The sequence below is a fragment of the Cavia porcellus genome, unplaced genomic scaffold, assembly GCF_034190915.1.
Source record: "Cavia porcellus strain 051 isolate PalLab524CR breed Dunkin Hartley unplaced genomic scaffold, mCavPor4.1 scaffold_16, whole genome shotgun sequence".
In the NCBI taxonomy this organism is placed as follows: Eukaryota; Metazoa; Chordata; class Mammalia; order Rodentia; family Caviidae; genus Cavia; species Cavia porcellus.
The window spans coordinates 22,528,204-22,550,999 of NW_026947499.1; the positions used below are offsets into that span (position 1 = coordinate 22,528,204).

General features: G+C 41.3%; 1 protein-coding gene across 15 annotated transcripts in view; it reads right to left on the reverse strand.

The window, feature by feature from the left end:
* Window positions 1-1,337: 1,337 nt before the first annotated feature.
* Window positions 1,338-22,796, reverse strand: part of Depdc5 (DEP domain containing 5, GATOR1 subcomplex subunit) — a 120,299-nt gene continuing 98,840 nt past the window's right edge. For all 15 annotated transcript variants that reach the window (XM_063225897.1, XM_063225895.1, XM_063225893.1 and 12 more), the window contains 7 exons: window positions 21,685-21,793; window positions 19,829-20,056; window positions 17,509-17,678; window positions 12,498-12,669; window positions 10,008-10,068; window positions 2,227-2,309; window positions 1,338-2,044 (listed from right to left, as the gene is read on the reverse strand). In XM_063225897.1, coding sequence (XP_063081967.1) covers window positions 1,752-2,044; window positions 2,227-2,309; window positions 10,008-10,068; window positions 12,498-12,669; window positions 17,509-17,678; window positions 19,829-20,056; window positions 21,685-21,793 — 1,116 coding nt within the window. In that variant the 3' untranslated portion in view covers window positions 1,338-1,751. The remainder of the gene's footprint in view (window positions 2,045-2,226; window positions 2,310-10,007; window positions 10,069-12,497; window positions 12,670-17,508; window positions 17,679-19,828; window positions 20,057-21,684; window positions 21,794-22,796) is intronic.

Here is a 22,796-nt window from a genome sequence, read left to right on the forward strand (position 1 = left end):
GGAAACTGAGGATGACAAATAATCATGCCATATGATCAGAAGAGGCCAGTAGCTGTTGTGCTCAGCACCGTCACTTAGGAAGCTGGCTAGGGAGCATGGTGAAGAAGTTTGTCACCAAGGAATGTGAGAACACCCCACTTTAAGAAAAAAGCCATCATTTACTGCTTTCTTGTTAGTAAATCCTTTCATATACATACATTTTCAACTACTTTGGGAGATAGCTTCCCATTTTACATATAGATAAGAAGACTGAGGCTTTGAGAGCACTGGTTTGTCTGCGGGAAGGGAGGGTGAAAAAGGAAAAGAAGGCTCCAAGCCAAGAGTTAACCACTATTCTTTAGTATATATTAACAAACCCAGTCTCTCAAAGTCTCTACTTGCAACATCAATAGCTGCATGGACCACAAAGTAAGTTCAGATGCAACAGCATGTGCAAAGGTTCAGAAATGGCAGTCTGCAATGTCCCAAGAACTACATAGTGGTTGTGCAGGACCATGTAGGCTACAGCCAAGTTTTTTTTAGGGGGAAAATTAGGAATGGGGATCAAACCCAGGGCCCCATACATGCTAGGCAACTGCTCTACTACTGAGCTATATCCCAGCCTCACACCTAAGATTTTTGAAGTTCATCTTCAGAAAGTTCAAAGTGGCAGAAACAACTGGGAGTGCTTTCTTAAAAAGACCCCAATAGTACAGCAGCGAAATGCCCTGGAGTGAAAGTAAAGACAAGTTAGGTTTTTCCCAGAGGTGTAAGGGAAAGACAAAGGAGGGCTGGATGAAGTGGTAACACAGCACCTGAGGAGAAGTGGATGAACTTGCAAGCTGTTGAGGAAGTAATCGATGTGATTAATTCTAGGTGGAGAAATGGAGGGGAAGATGTGGCAGTAACTGCCAGATTCTCCCTTTGGGCTTGCAGCTCCTCTACCTCTCCCTAAGCAGGTTGGGGCAAAGTGCTGAGATTGAGCCTCCATGTTGGGGTTATCCTGTTACACAGTGGGACCTAAACAGAAGTTAATAGTCAAGAGAGGCTTTCCTTTTGACATGTTTCAGAATGCTATGATGTCCCCATGCCAGAGCTGGGCTCACCCATTTAGCAAGATTTACCTCCAACAGAACAAGCCTAAAGTTACCCAGTCATCTCACTAGTACCAACCCTAAGTACCCCTGCCGCTACCCACAGGTCTGTGAAAAAAAAATCTCTCAGTTAACTCACAGCCAGACTGCCCAAGCCAGTGTCCTCTTCAAGGCTTCACCATCTGTGTTTATTTTATTGACCAGGCATCACTGCCCAGCTAAGGATGGGGCTGCCGCTGTCGGGAATAAGGCTGGAGACAGAGATGCTGCACATGAGGTTTTATTTGCTTCAGATATGTATTTACAGGTATATACAGCTGGTGTGAGCCTATGGTACATTATTTCACATACTTATCTTACACGCTGTGCATACTTCTGGGAAGGAAGCAGCAGATTCTGTTCAGACCACCCCACGAATGGCGGAGAAGGACACTAATAGGAGCCACCTTCTCTCCAAGGACATTCATAGGGGAAGCCTTCCCACAGACAATCTGTGTCTCTTTCCTGCTCTGGGCACTTGCTAACAGGATCTCAGTGGTGGTAGTGGCAGCAGCTGCTTCCAGTCTTGATCACCACTCACAGAGAGTGGCAAACTGACACCTGATGCTGAAAGCCTGACTTGGATCCTCTTTCCCCAGCATGGGCAAGGCCTTCCAAGCCCAGTGCAGCCTGGTTTCTTCATGGGGCACTGGCATGCATCTTCTCCAGACAACTCGTCCAGAACATGACGAGTCGGTTGTCACGGTTGATGCAGAAGTCTGTGAAGTCCTTCAGCAGTCGATCAGCAAATTTCTCATCCCCCGTGGCACTGGAACGCCATGTCTTGGTCAGCATGGTGTTGTAGGCCCAGTTGTAGCCAACTCGCTCCTCACAGAACATGTTCTGATTGGTGGAGCTGGTGGAGTTCCGCCGTCGCCGCTGCTGCCCTGAGAACTTGCGCTTGGAGTAGGGCAGCTGCAGAAACACTGTCCCTGAAGGGAAAGGGCAGAGCCTGTGTGGCAGCCAGCAAAGGACACCCAGAATTTGGCTGAGGTAGTTCTGCTGCTTTAGGTTCAGTGTAGGAGATGGGACCTTCATGAATGGATCTGGTCTCTTCAGGTCATGCATCTGACACAGGGACCCCACCTGCCCAACAATTTTCCCCAGCTCTCACCTGTAACATGGATGTACTGAGGCTTATTCTCAGCAGGGAAGTTAAAAGCAGAGGCAGAATATTTATCTTGTACAAACCCGAATCTAAGGAAAGGACAGGAAGACACATTGGTTAGGCTCTCCTTAGCTAAAGGAACAGGGGAGGAGTGTCGCTAATCAGACTCTTGGACAGCATGAGATAAAGGGATCTTATTCAAGGTGGACCACACATGCTATTTATTTTTATTCTCATCACATCCTAACCTCCGTTCCTTCCAACACTGTGGCCCCCAAGCTTTTTGCTCTTCAGGTCCTACCTGTGGACCTGCTGCATGCTTCATCCAGGCCCCGCTTCTGAACAGCCATTCCCTCCTCCTTCTTGCTGCACCCTTTAGGACTGAGTGAGCCTGCACACTGCGCATTCTCTCCCATCCCATCCCATCCCCGACCTTCACTCTGCCTTTTGCTGGAATCAACTTCCTGTCCTAGCAGGCTGCAGCACTCACCCACATACATTCCTTATCTTAATTTACCCTAGCTACACCTCTCTCTCACTCACCATTGTTCTCATGCTAAGTACATAGAAAGGTTCTCAATAAAGGCCTCAAATTGAAATGGAATAAAGTATCTTAAATGAAATCCTTTTAAAAGTGAAGAACATGTGCTCACTTGGGCAGCCCGTAAATTAAAAGTGAGGAACACTAATTTGGGGCTCTTTGGTTTGCTCTAGAAATAGGCAAGAGAAACATTTTTCATCTATGACTTGTTCTGTTCTACTTCTCATCTATGGCCTGTTCTATTCCTGGTTTTTCTATTTCCATAAGGCGCATTTATTATAGTCCTACCTGCTAAGAGCTGTAAAGGACGTGCTAACAGATGTGGCTCCTGGCCTGAGTCTAAAACATTTATATAATGAAGGCAATGATGTAGGCAGAGCTAAAGGAGGTAAGAGGCCTGTCTCTTTTCCTGGACTGAGCTCCTTGGGGAGGAGCTGTGTCAAATTCTCTACACTGATGACTTTGCACTGGCATTCTGTAAGTATTTACCAAACAATATATAAAGTCAAGTATGTGAATTGAATTGATGGGTTAATGTGCACACACTCCCTCACCTCCCTGTCTCTAGGCTGCTTCCATGGTATACAGAAATGGTCTGAATTTCTCTCTGCTTCCTCTGTACTTTGCAATCAGGCCTACTGATTTACTTAGCATGGTCAGTCTAACCAGAGTATTCTTGCAACAACATTTCTCCTTAGAACATCACCAGAAAAGATCTTTGTCTTTTAAAATACAATTTGCTGGGCATGGTGGTGGAGGCCTGTAATCCCAGCAGTTAGAATAAGACAAGAGGATCACTGCAAGTTTGAGATCAGCCTGGGCAACATCATGAGTTCAAGGCCAGCGTAAACTACATAGCGTTAGGTTTATGAGACCATTTCTGAAAAAACAAAAACAAGAACATATATTTGAAAAAGACAATGTAACCATATGGTCTCTGGCTACCTCACTATCCACTTGGGGAAAATGTAAATTAGGATCACAGTGAAAGTAAGGAGCTCCTAATTCATCCCAACAACCCAGAGAAGTTGAAGGAGCTGGGAGTCAGAGCCGAGGGTATACAGGGCAGTTGGATATTTTCTAGCTTTTTCTGAGACAGGACTATGGATGAACTGACAGGTCATTTCACAGCCATATTCCTACTGAAATTTCCTGTTATGGTTTAGATCAATAAGGTCCCTAAACACCTTATGCACTTACAGATGGGGCTTTTGAAAGTTGATTGAATAATAGGGATGATATAGTTGACTTTGCTGTTAAAAGATAGGGGTTTGATCAAAAGAGGCAGGTCACTGAAGGCATGACCTGGAAGGATATGCTCTTCTTCCCTGGTTCCTCACTTCTCCATTTTCTGCTGACATAATATAAGCATCTTCCACTCAGGCCCTTCTACCATACCTTTTTTTTTTTTTTTTTTTTGAGACAGGGTCTCTATGCAGTTCAGGCTGGCCTTGAGCTCACTTTGTAGCCCAGGCTGGTCTCGAACTCACAACCATCCTCCTGCCTCAGCCTCCCGAGTGCTGGGATTACAGGCGTGAGCTACCACCCCCGGCTACCAAACCATTTTTGTCTTGGCATGTTCCATCAATTGAATCTTCTGAAACTGTGAGCTCTTCTTTTAAACTGTGGGTGCTGGATATTATACCTCTGAGATTAGAAAGTGACTAAGAGATTTTAATATCAGAAGTGGGGTCAATGCTTTGAATATACCTGACCATGAGGTTTAAAAGTATTTGGAACTAGTTTTCAGGAGTTTGGAAAGGTCTGGAGATGCCAGCTACAGAAGCTAGATAAGACATAAAATGCCAAGCTTGATGGGAGATCCTGGTTGGAGATCAGAAGACCAGAATGCAGATAGAAATACAGACAGTGTCTTAATAGGTAATACTGATTTAGTATCATCTTGTTTTGAAGTCTCATCAAGCTTTTGTTCTTCTGTCTCCATTGGTCTAAACAGGTTGTATCTTATTGGATTTTATTATGTATGATACTATAAGCAAAAACTTTTAAAGGCAAGGAGATTATACAGAAACCATTGTTCATTTTCTGTTAGTTGATTCTAAATACCCTGTAATGCTGTCATTCTCTTAAATGGTTTTACATTGTTTTGATATATTTGATGCTACAGTATACGAAGTTATACTCAAAGATTTCAAGGAAAGAGACAATGTGGTAACTACTTTTATGTCAGGATTATCTGGTGGTGAAACACTATTCTGCTTAAATGGTTATGTTTTGATCTGCGCTGTTTTGCTGTTATGCCCTCTTTTATCTCAATCTCCACTTCATTATTTACTTTTTTATTTTTATCCTTTTAATTAAGGGAAAAATAAATAAAAAAAATAGCAGGATATATTATAGGAACCCACTTTGACTTTCCATTATCTTGATTTAAAGCCCTGTATTACTCTCACCATCTTGTTTTTGACTGATGTCCCCCTATTCTGTTTTGCTTGATAGTACCAGGTTCGAAAGTGTAGGCAACAGCTGTGAAGATAGTGAGATTCATTATGACGCCCATTCTCGTTGACTATTATCTACTTTTGAAGACCTATAATGTCTCCAATGTTTTGGTTTTGTCAGTTTTCTTCTTTACTGTTTTGTTCAATTTTATTATAACTGATGATATAGGCAATTCTATTAGAGATAGCGGGAGGCATTATGGTAACCATTGTTGATTACCTTGTATTATGCTTTTACATTATCTATTATGTCCACCCTTTTGATTTGATTGACTCTGTTCTGTTATGTCACATTTGGTTCTACTCCCTTCCAAAAAAGTAATAAGAACTGTGGGAGCAACAAAACCCAAAATGTGTAATTGTCATTGTACAAAAGAGAGGAAAAGAAAGTGCTCTAAACGATATAACTGCATGTATATTTAAGTGTATAAGATAGATGATGATATCACTGAGTTTTGTTAGATCATTGAACAGAACTGTTTGCAGTCTCACTGTTGGAATGGCCACTTTACAAGCTTTAATTTTGTGACTTGAACAATTATTTCAAAGATGACAATATGTAATCCATTAACTAGTGATTTCCTACTGTTTATTTTTTTCTGTAAATCTGTATAACTTGTACCCTTTCTCTGCTTTTTTTTTTCTCCTTAAATAAAATTAAAAAAAAAAAAAGAAATACAGACAGTAAAGGCCACGTTTAAGAACTGTTAGCTGGAAACAAGGATCCCATTGGCAGTTGGACTTCAGACCATGTATGATACCCTCTTGCAGAAAAATCTGTCTAAATTTTGCTGTGTCCTGAGACATTGAGGGTAGCATACTAATCTGGTGTAGGAAAATTCAAGACAGCCCAATGGGCAAACTATAGCACAGGCAGAAACTGGTGCTTTTAGTGAGACTTCAATGAGGAACAGGATCCAAAATCCCATTGTAAAACTTTTTAGTTCTGTCAGAAAGCAAGTACCTGTAAAGATGGAGGAGAGGACAATACCAATAGAAGAGAGATTAGTTGCTAAATGGATTAGCATTAAAAAGAAGACAAGTATAGGATAACAGGAAAGCTGGACTATCAGGTCAATGGTTTGAGAGCATGTCAAAAATCAGCAAGGTCCTGTCCTTCACAAACACAAGGATATAAAACTGAAAATTTTGCTTTAAAAAGAGAGCCCTAGAGCATCCTGGTGGAGAAGGGCCACCTAGGAAATTGGGAATCAGTTCCCTGGGATTTGTTTCACAGTACTCAGCTAGTCAGGTACTCAGAAGCCTCTCTAGCTACAATTCCAGGAGGTCTGGTCACTGCTCAAGCAAACAGTAGAGTTTGCTGTCATCCATATGGTCCTGGTTTTGCAAGCATGCAGAATGCAAGACTTATGAAATCAGGGAGGCTTCCTTCTAGATTCTGGAAGAAGGTCTGTGTGGTCAGGCAATATTCTGAGGGGATAGTGCATGAATCTGTGAGAGTAGAGCTGATAGTGCATTGAAGACCCGAGGAAGCTGGAGAAGGCAGAAAGGTAGAACATTTGAGGAAAGCCATGGAAAGTGAGCAAAACCACCCCAAGAGAGAGGATACTAGAGCTGCAACCAGCAGTACCATACTGTTAGGGTTACCCTCTGGAAATCACATCATGATTTGCAATAAGTGTTGGAGATGAAGCTCTGGGATTTAATGTTTGCCCTGCTGGGTTTTGGTCTTGCTGGGATCCCATTCCTTCCTATCCTCGTATTCCTCCTTTTTTGGAAAGGGAATGTTTACCCTGTGCCATTGTATGTTGGCAGTACATACAGAGGCTCATGGTTAAGTTTGCCTTAAGTCTCAGAGAAGACTTTAGGCTTAGACTTTTCAGCAGCGCTGAAACTGTTAACACTTTAATGACACTTAATTTCTTTTTTTTTTTTTCTTTTCTTTTTTATCGGTACTGGGGATCAAATTCACAACCGCCTGCTTGCAAGGCAGGTGCTTATGCCGCTGAGCTAAATCCTCAGCCCCTTTAATGACACTTACAAGACAGTCTAAATGCATTTTGCATAAAGACATACAGATGAGTCTTTGGTGGCCATGACAGAATGTTATATTTTTGATTAAAAATGTCATGTTTTAGGCTGAAAATATCTCCCAAAGATTTTATATACTCATATGACTTTTGGGAGGTGACTGAATCATGGTGGTGATATAGCTGACTTACTGTTAGTAGGGGCCTGGTCAGAAAAGGTTCGTCATTCAGCATGTGACCTGAAAGGGTATGTTTCCCTCCCCAGCTTTCTCTGCTTCCTGGCCATCATAACATGAGCAGCTTTCCTCTACCCAGACCCTTGTATATGTGTCTCGGAGCCCGTCTCTGTCTCAGAGACTGCCAACTATGGACTGAAATTTCTGAAAATGTGAACTAAAATAAATCTCTCTTCCTTTAAGCTGTGAGTGTTGGATATTGTGTCTCAGAGATAAGAAAATGACCACTCCCTGCAAAAGCCAGGAGTTAAGGGGCTGGGGACTTAGTTCAGCAGCATAAGTGCCTGCCTGGTAAGTTAGATCCCCGGTGCTAAAACAAAAACAAAAAAAGCCAGAAGTTAAATAACCATTCTGGGCAAGGCACTTTTCTAGGCTTTGTGGAAAAAAAAAATGTATAATTTTGTATTTCAGAGGGCCCCAGAATCAGTGTAATAGATTGACAGAGTGTTTGGAAGAAAAGAGATGAGCTACAATAAATTTTTCCTCCTAAACAAACAAACAAATAAGAAAAGAAATTTAAAAATGAAAGGGGCAAAAAAAAAAAAAAAAAGAAAAGGAAATTCAGAATAGTGGGGTCTACAAATCCCTGGGAGAAGACACCAACAGCCGAAGGGAAGGGGGGCTTAGATTAAAATGTGGAGGCCGGGGATTTAGCTCAGCAGCATAAGCGCCTACCTGGCAAGTGCAAGGTCATAAGGTCATGAGTTCGATTCCCAGTACCAAATAAATTAAAAAAAATAAAATAAAATGTGGTAAGTGACACATAGGTGAGTCTGGTACAGTGATAAATGGGAACTGGTAAGAAGATACCTGAGAAGATCAGGGGTCAAAAGACAGGCTGAAGAGGAAAGGGCAATGGTTTAGAGGAGATATGACTAAAATCTGGGCTGAGGGTAATCAGAAAGAGCCTACTGTGAAGTAAAAAGATTATCTGACAAATAGAGGTCATCGTCCAAATGATAGACTGGCAGTAAAATGAAATGACTGACTGGTGAGGTACCAGGCAAAGCAGTGTTAGAGCTACTTACAAACTCATCAATGTCGGGGCTGGGGATTTAGCTCTGTGACATGAGTCCCTGCCTGGCAAGCATGAGGTCGTGACTTTAATCGCTAGTACCAAAAAAAAAAAAGGAAACAAACTCATCAATGAGCTGGCATTTTCTGAGACTTCTCTCTCCTGAAGGCTCATTAGGTGAGCCCAACAAGCCTGTCTAAGATGAAAAAAATGAAGGCTTGGTAGTTCCCAGACTGCTGCACAATTTCCACAGTTCCCCATCCAGACACTGGTAGAGGTAGAGATGGATCAGGTTTTTCTGCTTCCTACATCAAGGCCCTTTTCCTCTGACCACCATGCTCCCTCCACACTATCCCAAATTTGCACCTTCTCTCACAGGAAGGAGGAAATCAGCTACCCTGAAACCCATTCTATAGCCTCTACTAAGTACCTGAGCTAGGTCTACACCTTAGGATAAGGGTTAAAGCAAGGCCAACTTGGTGGAAGAGGCTTACAAGTTTATACTTCACCCTAGGGGTTATGAGTGTATGTACAAGGCAGGTGGCATGACATGGATGGACTCAGGTATAACAAGTTTACTGAGGCAAGGATAGATTTTGTTTTCACCATGATTAACATAAAATACTAATCAGACCATGGCTGCAAACAATGTGCTGTACTAGTCCACGAGGAAACAGCTAAGCCTAGGAAAGGCTTTCCCTGGCTGGCATATGTATTAGACACCAAGAAATAACTACTGACATCTATTGCTTTTATTTGCTATTTTTTAAGGTACTGGAGATTGAAATCAGAGCCTTACACATTGCTAGGAAGTGCTCTACCACAGAGCTACACCTCCAGCCCTTATTTATTTATTTTTTCTAATTTTGAGACAGGGTCTTGCTTAGTTACCTATATTAGCCTCAAACTTATGATCTTTCTGCCTCAGGCTCTTGAGTAGCTGGGATTACAGATGTACATCACTGTACCTTACTTACCTATTTTTTAAATTATTTATTGCTTTCGACACATTGAGGGTCTCTTGAAAAATTTTTTTTTGCTTTCATTTTATTTTTGTAGATTGATCCCAAGTCCTTCCCACAGAAGTCTACCAACAGACTCTTTTTTTATTTTGAGACAGGGTCTCACTAGTTTGCCAAGATTTCCAGGCTGGCCTTGAATTTGCAATCCTCCTGCCTCAGCCTCCCAAGTAGCAGGGATTACAGGTGTGTACCACCACATCCTGCTATAATTTTTTCGTTTTTTGCTATCTCCTGGACAGGTTGGCTATGGCTCCTAACAAACTAACAAAAGAGCTCTAAACTCTCCCTCAACAGGAAGAAGGGATAAGACCTGAAAAACAATAGCTACAGGAACTGGTAGAGTAGTGCTTATCTCTGAACTCAACACAAAGTGTCTTGTTGGAGATAAGCAGTGAACTTGTCATTGGTGGAACAGATCTTTTTCCCTAGGAACAAAACAAACTGGGTTTCACTTTTGTAATAGGTATTCAAGACAAATACTAATTCCTTTCCATTATTCCTTTTTGCCTAAGGGACAAACCTGTGTGCAATGGCTTCCTGGAAAAGGTGCATTCGATCCCAGTAAGTTTCTGGTTCAAAGCCTGAAAAAAAGAGAATGTGATAACAAGAGTTGTGATAACAAGATTTATAATTTCCCTTCTGTCTGGGTTTCTATACCATATACTATTCTTGCCAATTCTTATTCAATAATCCTAAACTCTGCTTTTCTACACTACCTGTTTGGAGCAAACCCAGCTTCCATCTCAAGGTCAAACAATGCACAACCATACATTAACACCACCCCTTTATGTAAGGTACAGCAAGGTCTGGAAAAGTGCTAAGTCCTCAGCAGTCAGTGTAAGCTACCAGAGCCCAATATGACATCCTATACCAAAGGCTGAGAGAAGCATATTAAAGTAAAAAGAGAAGATAAACCTTACATGCTTGTTAGCTGATTCTAACAAACAATCACAATACCACCTATGGTTTTATATTCTTAATTTTCCATTTCCCCATAGGGAAAGGCAATATTACAAGCTTCTTTTTAGGGGTAGGGAAACTGAAGCGAGTAAATATAAAAAGAAATTTCTGACAAGTGACCAGTTGGAGAGGGAGCAGAACACATGTACCCCACGCCCCAGCCATTGTATCAGCTTCTGTAGGGATGCTGCTGAGGACCAAACACTGAGGGAGGAGGAGGGACAGCTGAGCAGCTGTCACACAGCAACAGGCAGCAGAGCCCAGACTGCTCTTGGGAGGGAGTTATTGAGGGCTGGGTTAGCAATTGCACAGAACCCCCAAAGGCTTGAGGTGCCTGAAGTGGCTTTGTAAGTCTTTCATATTTGGAACTTTCTAGCTATCATAGATTTCAGGGTTCTGGACAAAAAAGCAAAAATGAAAAAAGGGCTTCAGCTTTACTAGGAACACACACACATACACATACAGAGTATTCTCATCAGATTTTAAGATTCTCAATTCAGGAAGCAGCAATAACAGGAAGAGAAGAGATAGAAGCAAAAAAATTGATTTTTAGACTCAAGTCCTTACTCCTTTAAAGTAGAACTCCTCTCATTAGCTGTAACCATGGCAACCAACAGAGGATGCTGGTCTTGAAGACTGGGTAATAACTTGCAAGGAAAACCATCAACTTGCACAAAAATGTCCTCCAATGCCATCCCTGTGAGCAATGCTGTGCAGTTACAGTGAGGGTGGAAAGCTCCAGAGTCTTGGAGATGATGTGAGGGAAGATCTCTCTGTCCCTCCAACATATTAATAACACCACTACAAGGAGTTGCCTGGTTTAAAATTGTCTGACAGGAACACAACCATCCAGTGTTTCAGGACTGCATAAGTGATTCTCTCTCAGTCACGCTGAACGTGTGTGCAAAGGGACTTCTAAAATTCTTTATTATCTCGGAATCTATGGCAAAGAAGGGACTCTGTGGGGCTTACTCAGAACCCTAACCATCACTTGGAACATTGCATCTGGACAAAATGTCTTCTAAATTTTAAACAAAGAATACACAGATGAGCCTTTGAAAAAAAGCCATTTGTACACAAGTAAGGCAGCCTGCCACATGAAAGCACAGAATACTGAGCCTGGTCTTTCTCATACAGAAGACCACCTTACCCCTGTGCTGCCACCAGGACACACACACACAAGAGCATGGAAAGACAGTATCCCCTTTATATCAAAAGTTGTTTCTTTTACATTTATAGTTTTTATTTCAAATACTCCTTACATATTGTCATCAACTACAGCCTTTGATTTAAAAAAATATCATCTGTGAACCATTGAAAACTTTAGGAAGTATCGTAACATGTACATATACATATGCATAATAGTCATGTACTGTACCATGCAAAGCAGACCTCATCCTCTGATCTATCCTAAACTTGTGGACTAGGAGTACGGCAGGTCAGGTAGACCCTGTGTGCCCCATTTTGACTGGCAATCATGTTCTGACCTGGGTTCTGCTGTCCTTTTCTGAGCTTTCTCTAGCTCTCCTTTGAATCTTCATTGATATTTAGAGTTCATGCTATATGCAGGGTTTCAGGAATTGCCACATTACAACTTTATAATATAAGACACTGTTACTTTTGGCTTTCAATGCCCTATTTGTATGCTTTTTTATAAGAAAAGCATATGTAAGCCTCCCATGAGGTTCAAATCCCAGTAGCCTACAGACCAGTCAGGCTGATGCATACAAAAGGTAGCACAGGAAAATGGAAGTGCTCTTAGCGATTTACATATATGGCATCCTCTTCTACCTACTGCTCCACACCTCATAGAAATCTTCAAAGGTGGGAAGCCAGGCTAGCCAATCTCATTTTAGTAATTAGAAGTCTGAGGCTCAGCCACTAAGTGAAGAAGTAAGATAGAAACCCAATCATTTTGGTCTCTTGGAGAAAGTTTCTCCTCCTCCCACCCTTCTTTTCACTAGCCTGATTTGATCAGATACCCAGAGAAGTATCCCTGGGGCAAGGGTCTTACTCACTGACACAGAGCTTATAAAGAGAAATATCTTACTGTCAAACAGATGCTCACTGCCTTCCTTGATCAAGCAGCTGATGTTGAGCGGAATGAAGAGCTGGGCTCGAAGGGGATCACCATACAGATAACTGGGCAGAGCAAAAGGACCCTCCAAAACAGGGACCAACAAAAAGCCGCAGGAGGTAGCTTTTCGATGCCAGCCTTGGACCTGGTGGAAAGTACAAAAATAAACAGTCTCATCTCCAAGTTCTTCCAGACAAGAAAAAAAGATTTCCAAGGTGAAAATCTGCCAAAGCAGTGATACCCATATTGATTGGTATGTTCATTTGGTCATGTTCACTGGCTCCAAACTCACCCTGGACAAGAATAAGTGCAGTTTCACTTTCTGACAATTACCTGAAAAACTGAGGGCCACACAGTTCACCTCTATGGCCCACGTTTCTGAAACTTCATTGATGCTTTTGTATGAAACAGACAGGAGAAAGCTTCTCCTTACTCTGTGTGATGTTGGAAGAAGAGTACAGGATATAGGTAAAATTCTTTTAATTTTGCTCCTGTTGGGGATATTGTTCAGCTGTAGTGTGTTTGTCTAGTGTGTATGAGCCCTAGGTTTAATGCCCAACACTAGGAAAAGCAGTTTAGTAAGTATAAAGTATCAAGTAAGAAAACAATTCACTAAGGTTGGTTAGAAGAAACATGACACAGAAGATGACTTTGCAGGCCTCTGGCCAAAAGCTACTGCCCCTGACATGCAACATGAAAGCCGTTCTCAGCAAGAGTCCCCAAGACCAAGAATGAAAATTACTGAAGACTAAAGACAAACTACCTATCAATAACACTGTCTTAGAAAACTGTGGCAGTTTTCTAGTTTTTGAAGCACTTTTTTTTTGTAACCATAAAATTGATGCTTCTGGTGTGGAGGGGGGTGGATTCAGACAGGGCCTTGTTATGTAGCTCCGCCTACCCTTGAGCTCAGTGTGCAGTCCAAACTGGCCTTGAACTTGTTGTGATCTTCTTGCTTTGGCTTCCTGACTTCTAGGATTATAAGTGTGTGCTCCAAAATACATAAAATTTTATTTTTACATTTTTTTCTTAAAGCTGGGGCTAAGGTTATAGCATGGTGAGGCAACTGTGAGGCTCTGGGTTTGATCCTCAATACCTGTCCCCCCACAACCCAAAAAAAGCTGACAGGACCACTGGCATAAAAATGAGATCTACATTTTATATTTAGTTTTTCAGAACGGGACCTTAGTGTGGCACCTAGGTGAGTCTTGAACTTGGGTTCAAGCAATCCTCTTGACTTGTTGCCTTGGCCTTCTGAGTAGCTGGGCCTGCTGGTTAAATATTATTTTAAAAAGACAGAAACCAGGCATAATAGTATGTGTGTGTATTTCCATGTATTTGGAAAGCTAAGGCAGCAGGATCACTTGAGTCCAGGAGTTCAAGGCTAGCCTGGACAGTGTACCAAGAGCCCATCTCTAAATGAGATAAGAGGAAATGAAATGAACTACTCAGTTTATGCCATAGACTTAAATCTAAGTTAAAGGAGAATACTCTTAGCTTTTCCCCAGGAACATGCATAATAACAGCAATGAAACCAAGATCTCTGGTTAGACCAAGTTAATTTCCAAAGCTGAGTGAATAACATTTTTATAATCCAGGAGGCTAAGCCTAGAAAATTACAAATTTGAGCCAAACCTGGAAAACTGATGACTTATCATGACAGTATTGCAAAATAAAAGGCTAGGGGCCGGATCTGGTGGTAAAAGCCTGTAATTCTGGCACTTGGAAGGCTGAGGCAGGAGGATCCTGCAAATTCAAAGCTAGCCTGGTCTACAAAGTGAGTTCAAGATCAGTCTGGGCTAGAAAGTGAGTTCAAGGTCAGCCTGAACAGTACAGTGAACCCTTGTCTCAAAAGGACACACACACACAAAAAAAACAAAGACAAGGTCTGAAGAATTCCTATTTAAAAAAAAAAAAAGACCAGGTATGGTGGTGCATGCCTATAATCACAGCACACAGGAGGCTGAGGCAGGAGGATTGATGTGAATTGAAGGCCAGCCTGGAGTATATAGTAAGACCTTATCTCAAAAAACAAACACAAAAAAATGGAAGAAAGAAAGAGGAAGAGAGAAAGAAAGGAAGGAAGGAAGGAAGGGCAGGCTGGGAATACAGCTCAGTGGCACAAGCACCTGCTGGGCAAGCACAAGGTCATAAGTTCGTTCCCCGGTACAAAAAAAAAAAAAAAACCCGGATATGATAGCCTATATAATTCCTGCAATTGAGAGGCTGAAGCAGGAAGACAGTCATGAGTTTGAGGTCAGCCTAGGCAGCATAGTCAAGGCCAGGCTAAATGACATATAAGACCCTGTCTAAAACAAAACAAAACAAAACACATTAGCAATTTCCAGCAGTTTTTACATGAATAGGTGTGAAAACTGTACTTTTTAAAGATAGTTCATAAACTCCTCAGAAGAAATAAACATTCTTCTTCCTTTCCAACTGTAACTATAGATGCATGTCTGTGAGTGCTGTGGTTGTGTTGTTTTGAGATATAGTTATCTGGCAGGGTCTGCAAAGGGAATATTTATATCTACAGGGTCAAAGGGTTAGTTTTGGCTGGAAGGAGCATTCATCCCACTGTCAACCAATGGGGGAAGAACTGTGTCTGGTGTTGTCTGTAAGCTGGGCAGGATGAGCAGCTGACAGCCTTTTTTACTTCAACCTTAAGGATGTTCCATGGATGATAGTCTTTCTGAGGGAGAGGTACTCAAAGATGCTAATATACATTAATGGAGGTGCTTGCAGATACAGACCCAAGCCCCTTCCTGTAGGATATCATGTCTCTTGGGACAAAACTAGGCCCACAAGCTCTGGACAATAAAACTTGCTGCCATGCTGTGCTCACTTCTCTTAGGTCATCTCCCAGCTTTCAATAAATTCTTTCTGAACTTTCCAGCTGCTCTCAGCTGTACAATATCTGGGGTGGGGGTGGGGGTGGGGGTGGAATAGACTCAGCTGATCTATAGGAAAATATTCTTTTTGGCTGAATTGGAGTGTATAAAAGAGTAGCAGATTGTGATGACAGGGAGGGCTCTGGAAAAATGTAAACAGCTTGGCTAAGGAATGTTTCTTCTATAGGCACTGGCACTGGCACTGGGCAGTGGCCAGAGACAGAGTCATAGTGCAGGGGTAATGAATGGCCTGATTAGACAGGCAGGCCAGGGAGACCAGTTAAAATGGCATTTCTTAGCCTAAGTGCTATTTTGTGCATGGTAAAATGCTAAACAGCAACTCTGGTCTCTACTCACTAGATGCCAGTAGTACCCTTACCCCTGCTCTATGTAATAAGCAAAAATGTCTGTAGATATTACCAAATACACCTGATGGAGGGTGGGGAGGCCCTGCACTTGTGAGAACCAATAGCTTAAAAACAGTGATTCTCATCAACAGAGGATTAAATTATGGTACAAGTAATAATACATTCTACAGCCCTTAAATACAATGAAGTAAAATAAAAACCAAAACCAACTACTGAAAAATACCAAACACAAACAAGATGGATTTATCTGTGTTTATATGAGGTATGATGGAACAATATGGTAATGTTTATTTTTTTAAATTTGGTATAGTAAAAGACACATTGCCACTGATCCCGCTTGAAGTACTTTCCCTTTTTTAAAACACGTTTATCCTATCATTCTTGCTATTTTCTGGAGCAGTTCTAGAAGACCTTTGTCTTTAGTTGCACTGTAGAACTGCCTCAATGCCCTGAGGAGGCTCAAAGTGTTTATTTTTCATAGTCATTTTGACTTTGGGGAAGAGCCAGAAGTCACATGGTGCCAGACCTGGTGAATAAGGTGGATGTAATGTTTTTTCTTTTTTGGTATTGGGAATCAAACTCAGAACCTCATGCTTGCCAGACATGCAATGTATTTCTGAGCCTGTCTTTCTGTTGAATGACAGCTGTTAACAACATTCAATGAATTTTTGATCACACCACGTAAAGACATTCATGAAAGAGGACTTCCAGAATTGCTTCAAAAAGTGGCAACAATGTTGGGATATGTGTTTGAAGAAAAGAGATGTATTTTGAGGAAGATAATGAATACCAATATGTTTTTATTGAAAATTTTTTAAAATGTAATTTATAATACATTGCAAATCTTACTATATTTTTTAAAAATGTAAACATTCACTGTATATTTTGGTCATATGCAGTATGGAAGATACATAGGTATAATAGGAAAGCAAATGCAAATAGAATACATTCCATGCTACCATCCTTGTTAAAAAAAAAAAAAACCAAAGTGCTGGGTGTGATGGTACACACCTGCAATTCCAAGTACTTTCAAGGATGAGGAAGGATTACAAATTCGAAGTCAGTCTCAGAAACACACTAAAGCTCTGAGGGAAAAACAACTAGGCATAGTGGGATACACCTGTAATCCCAGCATTCTAGGAGGCTGAGACGACAGGACTGCAAGTTTGAGCCCACCCTGGGGAAAGAACTTAGTAACTCCCATCATTCATTTCCTGCTGTGCTGCCCAGTTCCAACGAGGTACAAGTCTACCCCTGCTGTAGAAGCATCCTAAACTAAGAGAAACCAGCATACTGATGGTTACTTTAGATGAAAGTCCCAGGATAGACTTACTTTTCACTCTGGACCAGTGATTCTGAACTAGAGCAATACTCTCTATCTCCCTGGTGTCATGTGCCAATTCTGGAGACATTTTTGGTTTTCACAGGTAGGAGTATATAGGTGGCCTATTAGTGGGCAGAGGCTGAGATATTGCTCAACAACCTGCAATGCACAGGACAACTTCCCAAGCAGAGAATTATCCAGCCCCAGATGTCAGTAGTGTCGAAGCTGAGAAACCTTGTTCAAAGCTTGTTTAATTGCTTTCAAAGGCTTTTCCAATAGTTCAAGTGAAAGATAGTAAGAGCCCAACCCAAATAATCAGTGACATGAATCTTTACTAAGCATCCTCCAGACCCTTCTGTGAGGAGGGCATAAGCCCCTGACCACATGTGTGAAGGTCTCACCATCTCAAAGAGCACTGCAGCTGTCACTGCCATCCAGTGTAGCTTGATCTCAAATGCTGTGTTCAGGGAGAAGTTGCCATGATAATAACAGCTACACCATTCTAGCCGGTCTGTGCGGTTGTTCACATCAACATCCAGGGTCACAGTCCTCTGCTCTGGGACAGTGGCAGCTGTATCAGCATATATGGGGATGAAGACAGAGGGGATAGGAATGGGATGAGGAGGAAGAACAACCAGATATAAAATAACTGAATCTCCTAAGTAACCCGATATGAAATAGCAAATCACCTAACAGAAAATCACACATTCTTCACGTTTCCTGAAAATAATCCAGTCCAAGGATCCACATACATTTTTTGCTTGTGGCTAACAGATAAATATTTTAGGTTTCATGAGCCACATGGTTTCTGTCACCACTGTTTAAGTCTGCCATTATAGTGTAAAAGCTGCCATAGCTGTTTTGTAAAAGAATGAGATTGGAAGTGTTCCAATGAAACTTTATTTACTTTTGCTAGGGATTTAGCTCAGTGGCATAAGCATCTGCCTTGCAAGTATGAGATCATGAGTTTGATCCCCAGTACCAAAAACAAAAAACAACAACAACAACAACAAACAACTGTATTTACAAAAATAGATTGTCAGAACAGTGAAAATATTCTGTATGATTCTCTAATGGATAATATGTGTCAATGTGTATTTGTCCAAACCCACAGTATACTCAACACTGAGTGAACCTTAATGCAAATGGTGGCTCAGCGTGATAATGATGTATCAACACAAATTGATGGATTGTAACAAGTGCCCCTCTGATGGGGGATGCTGACAGGCTATGTATATTGGCAGGGGATATTCATAAACTTTTTACTCAATTTTTCTGTGAACTTAAAATTCTTCTTTAAAAACTAGGTATTTATAAACAGATAGTAAACCAGATTTGGTGGGCTAATGTCTTGAGACAGCAATTTTTTTTTTTTTTCGGTCTTTTTCCTTTTTATCGGTACCGGGGATCGAACTCACGACTGCCTGCTTGCAAGGCAGGCGCTGATGCCGCTAAGCTAAACCTCCAGCCCCTTGAGACAGCAATTTTGATGAGGCATTGAGAGGCAAGGCATTGAGAGGCAATGCAATGACAGCGAGAGCACTGAACAGCACCCATGCAATCTGGTACTGAACTGCCAAGTATAACGCTTATTGTTCTCCCAAAACTAGAATATGCAAAATGAGAACAGTTCTGCCATTTACTAGTCAGAGACCTGAGAATGTTGCTTTACTTCTCCTGGTTCTGTCTGCAAACTGAGATGTGGCAGCCCAGCTGATTCAGAGAGGAGGAGTGAGGATCAAGTGAAACAAGATTGGAGAGGGTTTATAGGCTGGTAATGCTTTCAATGGAACGAATGACCAAACTTTCTGATGATCAGTTAATTGCCTATTGTTGGGTTTGCTGACTCTAGACCTAATGTTCCAAATTCAATTTTCCCCAATACTGCCAAATTACATTCATTTATATATTTTCATACAAACATTTATTAAAATTGACTACATGTCAAGTACTGTGTAGGTATAAGGGTAGCCAGTGAATAAAACGAAGTTAATTACACAGGTTAAGTCTTTGTGGAAATAGAAAAACACACAAGTTATACAAATATACAAAATGTGTGTGTGTGTGTGTGTGTGTGAGAGAGAGAGAGAGAGAGAGAGAGAGAGAGAAACAGAGAGACAGAGAAAGTTTTCTATTTCCTATCTACTTCCATGAACAGGTATTCACCCCATCTTTCTTTTTTTCTTCTTCTCCCCCATCTCAGAGCCATGGGAACCATGGAAAAGGGGACAGAGTTCCAGCTAACATTCTTTCCCCAGTTCTTAACTGGGGAAAAAGAGACAAGGGGCGAGTGGTGCTCAGCTAGTGTGTCTGGAATGGATGACCTTTTATAGTCCTTTCTCTTATGAGATCCTACAAATGCTACAGTTTTGGGGAAACCATCAGGCAGGAACTAAACCTAAAGGAAGCACCAGCTTATGACCCCTGTATCCTGTGGGCTTTGTGGAAAAAGTGATCATACCTTCCATTCTCTCCTACCCATGCAGGTTGGTGCCATACTCTGATTTGAGAGGTTCTAAATACTGTCTATGGGTAGAACCGTAATGCACCTAGACCCTCTTTCAGTGGAAGACAGCACAGGAATCCTCAGTGCCAACAGACACGTTGGCTAACATGATGGCCATAGCGGCTCTAATTCTGGCATCATTCTTCTGTTGGCTGCTGCCCTTTCTCAGCCACTTGTCAGTATATACCTAGACTCCAGCACAGTCAAGCACTTACCTAAAAGTGCAGCTGCCTGGCTCCGCCCTCCAAAACTTCGGCTAAAGGAGCTGTGCCTACTTGCATAAGAGGCTGGTCGGCTAGGCAGCCACGGCAGCAGGAAGGCAGGAATCTCAGAGTGCAAGAGCTCTTCTGCCACAAAGGCCACTTCAAACCACTTGCGCTGGAAGCTGGCAAAGTCATCCACTCCTGCTGTGTGCCAGGTTGCTGTGGGCTGCTGCATGGCCACTGGAAAAAAGGAGAGGGGATAGAAGGATTCCTCAAAACTTTTACTTTTTTTCACTCTTGCATGCTACAACATAAATCAATTTGAAAACATTACACTAAGTAAAAGAAACTAGACATAAAAGTCACATACTGTATAACTATTTAATTGAAAAATACAGAGTAGGCAAATCTTTTAGAGACAGAAAGCATACTAGGTTGTTCAGGGAATAGGGGAAGGATAGATAAGGAGGGACTGCCAACAAGATGATAATTCCTTTTTGGGGTGACAAAAATGGTCTGGAACTAGAGATAGTGATTATACAACAGCATGAAGTTCTAGATGCCCAGTTAAAGTGGTTAATTTTATGTTATGTGAACATTACTTCAATTCTATACCCCTAGTTTCAAAGCATATAATGCTAACCTCTTTTGTTTTTCAATTCACAGGCAAAACAGGTATTTACTGGTCAAACTTAGATTTTAAGGGAAAAAGTATCAACAGAAATATAGTGGCTATAAGGAGAAAAAAACCCACATACATCCACTTCTGCCACGTCGCTGAACAAGAGAACACAATGAGTGGCACCAGCTGTATCATTTCACAACAATTCCTTAGATCCAGATGTGGAGAAACCATCTGTTTGCAGGGTGGAAGTCATTTTTAGGCAAGGTCTTCATGCGTGCTGTGTGTACTTGATACACTGCAGTAAATCCTGGGTGTCTCCAAGGACATATGAGATCTGCTAGAAACTGCTCCGTTCTGGGGAATTACTTTTCTCCTTTAAAAAACTAGAGAACTGGAGGTGTGGTTCAGTGGTGGAACGCTTGCCTAGCAGGTTTGAGACCCTGGGTTTGATTCCTAACACTGCAACCAATGAATCCATGGTCAGCTCTCTAGATCTGTAGGCTTAATATCCAAATTCAAGCAGCCACACATCAACAATATTCAGGAAAAAACCTGAATTTACGCTGAACAAGTAAAGTCTTTTTTCTTATCAATCCCTAAACAACACAGAATGGCAAAGTAGTTACACTGTATAAGGTACTACAAGTAATCTAAAGATGATTTAAAATATATGAAAGAATATGTATCAGTTATATGCAAGTACTATATGCCATTTTATATCAGAGATTTGAGCATTTGTGGATCTTTGTATCCTAGGAAAAGAGGCATCCTAGAACCACCCTCCCTCCATTATCAAAGGAAGCCTATCCTGAAAGCTTAACTTGGAAAACTTGCTAGGACTTGATAGTCATGCAGAGGGTATAAGTTGAGCCTGGAAATTCAGCAAGTGAGAAGTGCTAGAAATTGTGAGAAGTCATAGATTAGAGATCATCATATTTTATCAGAACCACCTGCACTGGGTGGTGGGAGCAAGACACTACATTAAAAATGGTTACCAAAAAACACCTGGGAATTTCTCATACCAGGTCCCTGGGTCTCCCACCTACACTGTCCTCAACAAAAACATACTGTAGCTTAAGAAGATCTTGTTGCTCTGGTTCTATTTAAGTAGAAACAACCAAAGATGTTCACAGATCTGTCAACCTGGAATACAAAACCACACTCTGAGCTCAAGCAGCACTGTCATATGAAGCACTGTCAAAACACTGGCCCGTGCTGGCACTTGCCTTGCTTTGGCTCTCACCTCGATCAGGTTCTCTGTCTGTTACTATCTTGTAGAAGTAGAAGCCATAAATGAAGGTCCGCCATGCTTCACCAGAGGCATGTGTGATGAGCTGCTCTTCCAGCATTTTCTAGGAGAGACAATGAGATTCTGAAATTCCCGGTGAGATTCGCAAAACAGCAGCCTTCGGGTATGCAATGGAGCCAATGAAGTTACAGAAGCACTGAGGAGACCCTCTCCTCTCTCCTTCCCCCACCATTAGGCATAAAGGTTGCAGTACATTAAATGTTGTGCCTGATGTAAGTTATAGCAAGAGATTTAAATGCATATTATGCTAGCAAATGTGTCAAATTTACAGAAAAGTGTAAAGCAAACCCAAGTAGATCATCATCCAGTTTTAATAAATTAAAAATTTTGCTATATACTGGTTCCCCTTTATATAACAGGGATATGTTCCAACATGCCCAAAGGATGCCTGAAACCTGGTAGTATCAAATTCTACAGTTAGCCCTCTGTATCTATGGATTCAACCAACTGCAGATCAAAAATATTTGAAAGAAAAATTACATCTGTACTAAGTATGTACAGACTTTTTCTTGTCATTCCCTAAACAATACAGTATAACAAATGTTTAAGGGCTGGGGATATTGCTTAGTGGTACAGTGCCTGCCTAACAAGTACAAGGTCCTAGGTTCAATTCCCAGTACAAAAAAAAAAAGAATTATTTACATAGCATTTACATTCTATTAGGCATAAGTAATCAAGAGATGATATAAAGTATATGGGAAAATATATGTAGAACATATGTAAATACTATGCCATTTTCTATAAGGAAATTCTAGGAGGGTCAGGAATAAATAAAATTACTAGGGAATGGCTATGCAAAACAGCACAGCGAGACCTTTAAAGAGAGAAGTAAAGATTACATAACTATTCAAATCAGTTATTGATTTTACCTTTCGGTGATAACAACCCAACTGGTTGACAAGCTACTCACTTCTAGCAGGGACCCCAGTATCAACAGGATGGCATGAATTGCTTCAGTCAACCTGACCTTACTCATTCCTTTCATATTTAATTCCAGTTCTGAATAGTGTAACTAAATTTAGCAAATAATTCCTAAGTGTCTACCT